The sequence below is a fragment of the Micropterus dolomieu genome, linkage group LG13 (genome assembly GCF_021292245.1).
Source record: "Micropterus dolomieu isolate WLL.071019.BEF.003 ecotype Adirondacks linkage group LG13, ASM2129224v1, whole genome shotgun sequence".
Taxonomy (NCBI): Eukaryota; Metazoa; Chordata; class Actinopteri; order Centrarchiformes; family Centrarchidae; genus Micropterus; species Micropterus dolomieu.
In genome coordinates, this window is record NC_060162.1 from 11,107,562 (window position 1) to 11,115,791 (window position 8,230).

At 39.7% G+C, this 8,230-nt stretch overlaps 1 protein-coding gene across 3 annotated transcripts in view; it reads right to left on the bottom strand.

Moving 5' to 3' along the window:
- nedd4l (NEDD4 like E3 ubiquitin protein ligase) overlaps positions 1-7,679 on the bottom strand; it is a 48,393-nt gene extending 40,714 nt beyond the window's left edge. For all 3 annotated transcript variants that reach the window (XM_046066563.1, XM_046066564.1, XM_046066562.1), the window contains exons 1-2: positions 7,365-7,679; positions 2,972-3,045 (exon numbers count right to left, since the gene is read on the bottom strand). In XM_046066563.1, coding sequence (XP_045922519.1) covers positions 2,972-3,045; positions 7,365-7,409 — 119 coding nt within the window. In that variant the 5' untranslated portion in view covers positions 7,410-7,679. The remainder of the gene's footprint in view (positions 1-2,971; positions 3,046-7,364) is intronic.
- Between the last annotated feature and the right edge of the window lie 551 nt (positions 7,680-8,230).

Below are 8,230 nucleotides of genomic sequence, written 5' to 3' on the forward strand. Positions count from 1 at the left end.
ATCTTGCTGAGGAAAACAGGCTACACTGGACGGTGAAAGCTAGCATGGGCCGCTCGATTAAAATGGTAGCTCAAGTCCACTGGTTGATTGCATGAGAGTCCCTCGACCTCAAAGACAAAACCTAGGAGTGTTTTATTTAAACCGAAAGTAGCTGTATCACAGAATACAGCAGCGATGGGAACAGGTTTTGAGTAAAAAGAAGAAAAGAACAAGCGAGCACTGTTTGAGCATCTTATGAGGTGACAGACTGCCAAGTCAGCACCGTCTCCTGTGGTAGCTAGCCACATATCCAGACCTCATTCAGTGTTTCTTCATTACAGTTCAGATTTCTCCTGAGCCAGGCTGAGCTGTCCTGCCAGCAGGGCATCAGGATGCTAACACATGCACTCTGGCATGTGTGTAGCAGTCACACAGTGCTAAACATGCCAGGCTCTCTCTCTGACAACATCCGCTTTGTCTTCCGTCAGATACAATGCATTTACTATAAAACAAACAGTTGGAACAGTGTTCAAATTTAGATGAGGCTTACACCACTCAAATGGCAATTTCAGCCAGATACAAAGTGCATTAAAAAAAAGGCAGCTGAGTAGGAGTAAAGCTTTGCTCCAAATGGGTGTTGTCTCGTCTAGACTATTTGTGGACCTTCTCATGCTCATTGTTTACCAGAAGTAGTTACTGATGAGTATGCAGCTAAAGAATGACAAAATGCAATCTTCAGTGTGGGAGCCTGTACTGACCCTTTCCTGGGATGGCACCACTGCTGTACTGCTCCTATTTGCATTACATTTTCATGTACAGACAAAAAAAACTGCCTCTTTAACAGGAATCTCAATACAGCCTTCAAAGAATTTGCCTTCAAGGGAGGGTATTGTCGAGAATGAAAAGAAAGCAACATAAATGGATATGTGAATCCCTAAATATAATCAGAATTTTTGACTAGCTTAAATGAGTTTTAATCTCTCCTTGTAAGGCAAGACCGGGCAAGGTTTTAAATGTGTCTTTGAAAATAATGGCAGTCTATTACTTCCTGAAGGTATACAAAACTGTAAGTAAGCAAGTAAATAAATGGCTTCCGTCACTTAACCTTAAACCCATTAAAGGTGTTATCCTTAATTTTAGGCCCTGGACTAACAGAATGATGCATTTGGTCTGGACTAAGAAGGAGCAAGTTCATAAGAACTTAACTTAGAACTTAGCGCAACAATTCAGCAGTGATTGATCGTCACTCTGTGTATCATTAATTGGTCACAGCAGTCTGGGACTGCAGGTACAGAGAGGTAGGTAATTTAAATTCAAGGCAGAAGTCAAAGAGCTTATTCTTGATTAAAAAAAAAAAAAAAAAAAAAAAAAAAAAAAACTAAAACACAGCCTTCAAATACAAACATATTATGTAACACAACATAAAAGTTGCGATAACAGTGGGTTGCACTTCATCACAGAATCACACATGGGGAAAGGAGGCCAGACAACATAAGACAAAGGCCCACTGATGGACATAATGCTTCAAAGACCATCAAAAGATTAACATCTGTGTGATCCGACATGTGAGAAAGTATGTGGAATGTATAATTATTAGTCAAATGCCATTATCTGGGGGTGGGTTATGAATAGGATAGGAGTGGCAGGAGGGTAATGATTGATTAACACTTGGAGTTCAAGGTCTTTGTAAGTAAAAGGAATGCAGTGAAGCACCGTCCACGGTTGAAAGGATCCCCTCTAAATCAAAGAGTAAGATGCTATATGCGATGACATATACAGGTCCTGTACTTGTTCTTATGTTTGTTTAAATATTGCTTGTTACGATACATACGTAATCTTTAGAAGCTGAACACCAGCTAACATATTAAAATATAAGACCAACTTAGCCGATACAGGTGCAATATTAGGGGCAGTCTGCAGAAGATGCACCAGTGTTTCCCATTAATTAACAAGACCAGCCCGACACAGTTTAATTTGCTCCGCCATAGTTTCAAAATGAACCAAAAATACTTATACACATTTCATATTAACATTTCAGACCTCTAATATTTTGTTTTGTGGGCGCTGCTTCACACTGCTGTAAGCTCGCAGCTCACACACTTTGGCATCTGACTCCAGACAACCACTTTTCTTTTGAGGTAACTACAGTAACCTTAATGGTCTGTTTCTGTCACTCGTCTGTGAGAAGGTGATTAAGCTAGCAGTGCCTAAATTTGGAGAGCACACGTATTAAAGCCTTTATGGAAAATCCAGTGAAACTGACCAGTGGGAGCTGGCAGGCAGGTTAGCGACTTTATCCTGTAATTTTCTGTCTTTACAAAGACAAGTGTTGCAGTATGAGAGTCCTACCTGAAGAGAAGCTATGAAGTCTTCATGTTATGCGATACGAGAACCACATACAACATTATTTATCAAATTGGGTCGGACTTGATGAATTTAGCGCAAGGATACACGTGACAATGTCCGGTTTTCAAAATAAGGTGTCTATACAGTATGGAAAAAAGATAAATTGGATTATATTCATAGAAAGTATAAAAACATATGATGTGTGTCCATTAAAAGAAAAAAAACACAATAAAATGTTTGGGAAATTGCATATTCTATCTTCTATTCTTTGATTTAGTGTTGCTGGAAAAACATTTGTTGACATATGTTGCTGTTTCATTTCCATTTATAGCTATGCAATGGGTTTATGATTAAATAGTTTACTATAGCGCAACACTGTTTACAAGAGTGCAGAGTTTTTCATAGAAAGTCTCTTAATTTTGCACCAAATTAATGCATTTAACTTTAAAATGTACAAGATTTTCCCCCAGAGAGGGTCCATGCCCGTCATAGTCTCTTAAAATCTTGTTGGAAACACTGGGTGCACTGACCAGGCCTACACATTGATTTAACAATGATGACATGAAAGTGGCATAACGAAAACAGCATCTTCTGGTGTGTTGTAATTGAAAACAACAAAAAAGAAAAAAGGGGCTGTGATGCTCACCTGGCTCCAATGATGTCTTTCTTCGCCAGATCAATTCCTGCAATGACCTTAACCCGCAGCACTCTCGTTTCATGCTGCAGAAGAAAGAGATGATGGATCAAAACATTTAAAATGAAAAAAAAAAAAAAAGATTTCATAACCTCACAATCAAGCCACTTTAAATATTTCAGGCTGCTGGCTGCCTGCAACCTGTTATCAATAACCCTGACCTAGAAAGCTTTCCATCAGTCAACATTTAAAACCAATCAATGACATAAGCTTTAATTAAATATTGCAGAGTAAAACTGTATTTATTTATTTATTTATTTATTTATTTAGCACATAAGTTACAAAGTGCTTCACATAGCAAGCAAAGAACACATAAAACACAAATTCGAAGACAACAATAAAAGAAATATTAAATGAATCACATTTATAATCAAAACTACAATCAGATGAAGGATCAGGGAAGGTGGTGCAATACGAGTACATTTCAAGCTTAGATTTTAAAGAAGCTATTGACTCAGCTTGCTGTATTTCCTCGAGCAGAGGGGCTGTTATTTCAAAATCTCTGTCCCGCTTAGTCTTCTGCCAAGTCTGGAACACATAAAAGGCCCCTGCCAGAGGATTTCAAGACACGAGCAGGGTCATATGGGGAAAAAAGATCTGAGATATTCTAAGGAGTCTGACCATTTAGTGACTTGTAAGTAATAAAAAGCACCTTAAAATTAATTCTACAATGTACTGAAAGCCAGTATAAAGAGGCTAAAACCAGGCAGCTGAGGTCTGTAGTGTCTCTACCGGGTCTACAGTTTTTCTATTTGGCCATGTAAAAAGGTTACAGCTATCCATGCGCGAGAAAAAGCATGTAAAATAGTTTCTGTATCTTTAAAAACATCGATTAGACGGCAGTATTTGATTGTTTCTTACATCTACTATGCATTCCTATAAAGAACTCCGCATACTGAGGTCAGTGGGCGTCACAGGGACAAACAACTCTGTGTCGTCAGCACAGTAACAGTGAAAGGAAACACTATATCTACAAATAATATTGCCTAATGGAAGGATGTAAAGAGAGAATAAAACTGGTCCCACAATTGACCCTTGAGGTACCCCCTATTTCACAGCAGCAAACAAAGACTTCTGGTTGTTAATGGATAATTTTCTATCTAAAAGATAGGATTTGAGCCGACTCCGTACAGTACCCGATATGCCCACCCATTTCCTCGCGCTCTTCTAATAAAATGCTGCGATCGATCGAGTCAAAAGCAGCACTCCAAACAAACAGTACAAGAATGGAACTTTCAAGAACCATCAGGTCAAGCCCAGGCATATTTATTTTTTTTGGAGTGGCTGAACACTAGCAGTTTTGAAGCAGACTAGGACACAGCCCAGGGATAGAGAGCTGATAACAATCACGGCCCAACTGTTTCAAATGCATTAATTAAAAGCTTTGTTGGCATTACATCTACTGGACTAAAGGACACCTTCATGTGAGATACGATTTTAAATTGGAGATGTGGCTCAGGGTAAGTGTACGGGGGAATCAACATCAGCAAAAGTCATACAAGGCAATATATTGACCCCGATATGCTCCACTTTCTCTGTAAAATAAAAAATAATTCTCACAGCCAGCATCATATTCAAAAGAACCATTTGGAGAATCTGGATTTACTAGCTGCTCGATAGTCTTGAAAAAGATTTTCTGATATAGGATTTGAGAAGTAGCATGTTTTTGCATCTTTTACCATATTCTAATAAAGTAGCTCAGTGAACACAGTGAACCTGAAGACTGGTTTTCTTTCACCTCCTCTCAGCCTTGCTGCACTCTCTTTTACAGCTACGTGTGCTTTAATTTACCCAAAGTTGCAAGTTACTTTAATTCTATTTCTGAGCAACTATATCAAAAGTTGAACAGAAAATGAAAGCAGGTCATTGAGATGGGTAGTCAGAATTTCTAAAAGTTGCACAAAAAGTAGGGGCGCTTTGTTCATTAAGCGTGCATGTACTGTATGTGCACATAGAACAGGGTGGTGCATAAGTAACGGACTGCGATTCACAGGTAAAAATTATGCATTAGTGGTCAGAAATTGGTATGTCCAGACACTCCAAGACTGACACATTCACGTCGAGGGTGAAAATTAAAATCAAGGGTATGATCAGTCATCTAAACACATGTTGTACAAGGTTGGAAGGTTGGATATATTTTTTAAATCAAGAGTATTGGAGTAGTAGATTAGAACCACAAGTTTTTTATTATTATTATTATTATTATATTTATAATAATATGTATTTATTAGTTTCATTAGTTAATGTTTGCGTGTATGCATTTAATTCCCGCAGCACCTCCTGTAGACCTGTAGGTTGAGTTTAACCACCACACACCATGCTTGGTTTACAGCTGTACCCGCTTCTCTACTTCACAGCAACTTGAAATGGGGTCTAAAGTAAAATCACTGGCACACTGCTTCTTGGTGGGTGGTCTGAGATAAGTTAATGACATTTACACAAAGCCTGACAACAAAGTCAGTCACAATTTTATATATGACAAGTGCCAGATAATTAAGCAAAGGAGGAAGTTGGGGTGGGAGGCCAGGCTAACCCAGCTGTTACTTTAGGTCATGGCCTTGTTCAGACTGGATACTGGACGTTTACCTAAAATCGCACCTAAAATCTATGGGTGACAGGGCCTTTTCTGTTTAGGCTTCTTCACTCTGGAACGCTCTTCCTCCTGAACTCAGGGAAGCCCAGACCCTTGGCATTTTTAAAGCTCTTCTCAGGACACACTTTTTTAAACTTGCATTCGATTGCTGATGCCTTTTGTGATTGTTTCATATTATTTTTATGTTGTTTTTGTTAACTTTTATTTGTTATATTTTCGTGTGGATTGTGATTTTATGTACAGCGCTCTGAGAAGCTGCTTTTAAAGGCGCTCTATAAAATAAAGTTTATTATCATTATTACCTCATGAACACAGGAAGTTTAGTGTTTCATGGAATGTGAACCCACAATTGTCTTAACACCTTTACTTGTGGAGATTGCAAGTGATGTGAAGCAATGTCTGTAATATGATGAATGTAAACCAAAAGTGAGCCAACCCTTGCCAAAGTCCGCTGTGTTGCAGCATGTGAAATTCTGTTACAGGTATGCCTCCCCTCCCATACTGACTGACAAACAGCACAATAAGCGTTACCTCCTCAAGAAAGCAGAGCAAACACAGACTGAGTTTGACTGTGTATAGTCTGCGAAATAAAGTGTATTATTACATGTTCTGATCTTGCTAAAAAATGTTAAATGATGTTATGTTCTTTTCGTGTATGTTTACATGTACTGTACGGATGCATGGGTAGAGGTGGAAGAAGGGGATACAGACTAAAAATGAAAATGCTGATGATCCATGTCTTAAGATTTTCACAATAAATTTTGTTATTGTTTTTTTTTTTAAAGAAAGATATTCAATTTGAATGGGTTTAAAATATCAGCCAGTTCAATGAACAGTGTATCTGCTGAGACATATGTCCACTAAACTGGCATAAAAAGGCCACATTAAAATAATCTTCTGCATCCTGTTAAAAGACTGACAGTTTACAGATGAAAGCAGAGGACAAACAAACTCAAAAATCAGTCACTTTTCCTCTGAGGACCTTGAATGAACATAAACATATTGTTAAGTAATCCATCTGGATCATCCAAAAAAAATCCTTAATATCCAATATGAGGTGGGCTGACATGACAGCTGCTTGATTAGCAAATGAATTGTTAGTCAATCAGTGGAGTCACTGTGTTTGACTCGTGACTACCGTGCTACCATGTAAAACAAGGTTTGCATTATGGCATTACTTTATACTAGAGTATTGATGTAAGCCTGAATGTCAAAGGCGACAGAGATACCACCAAAGTGGATATCGACCTCAGATGACATGCCTCAGCTTTGGTTACAGACAGGAGGCGGTGTTTAAATCTGACAGAGTGGTTAGCTTGTAACGTTAATGCCATCCAGCCCCTCCACACAAAGGCATTAATCAATTGTCCTCTGCACATCTGGGCTTCAAAATAATAGCACTTTGAGGTAACGTTACTAGTCGAGCTACAAGTTGTTCACACATTAATTCAAAAAGAGGATGCAGCGAGGGAAAACACTAACGTTACAGCTTGCTCCGTCGAACTGAACGATTTAATTTTAATACTCCGAAGTGGTGCTGTTGTTGCTGAAACTACAGTGAGTAAACGAATGGACATGCAGACCGTGGGGAGGACATTGACAGCTGCCTAGACATTACTATGCATTGTTATCGTGGGTGAGGGCATGTTAGCTTGAGCTGGTGTTAGCTATCTCAGACAGAACCCCCCTGTCCGAGACACCTATTCATGACGGCCGTCTGCATAACAAAGCTTTGTTGAGATTAAGTCTTACCTCGTCTTCTGAAAGTCCATATACTGGCTCGTAAGTCGCAGCCATATAGCCTACGGTCCACGCTACACACACAAAAACAAGCCGCTTGGCAAAGCTAGCTAGCTAGCCTTGAACAATAAAGTCCCACTTTTCTCTCTCTGCCGTGCGGTGGTGGTCAAGTCCACAGTGAGACCAAGTCCTTGGCACGGCACGGGGGGTTGGTTCGCGGCCGGATAAGGTAATCGTCGCCAGCGTGGTCCGTCCAGGACACAACTTGGAAATTTAAAAACAAACTGTGTCCAAAATGTTTCAACTGAACTGATCGCTTTTGTCAACTCCGAGTTTATCCTCCGAAACGTTTCGACACTTGACTTCCTCCTAACGCTCAGCCAATCGCGTGCCGATTAGACCTGATTGCTGTCAACAACAGCCAATTAGGTGCGCCGTGAATTCCCCAAAGCTCCTCATTAGCCAATAAAATATGTAGAGGGCGTGGAGCTGGGGTGTGTCGAGTGTGTGTGTGTGTGTGTTTTTTCTCCCCTTTATAAAGAGGGTGTGAGGACATGTCTTGCAAAACTAACTTTAACATGGTCAGGATTTTTTAGGTATCTATATAATATCGCCATTTTCAGCTAACCGGTCTCTTGAAGTTAGTAGCTCGCTCTAGACATTGCCATTCAGTCCTGAGCGCGTTCATGTTAGGGGCGGGGCTTCCAATCACAGCCAATCACAGGCTCTGTGCACGGAGAGAACCAGATTACATCGAACTACTGATCCGCATCACGAATTTAGGTCGATGCAGCGGCGAAAGTTACAAGAGTCACCGTGGGGAATTAAATTAACTCGAGTATTCTCATGCTCAGCAAACATATGATTTAAATAGATGT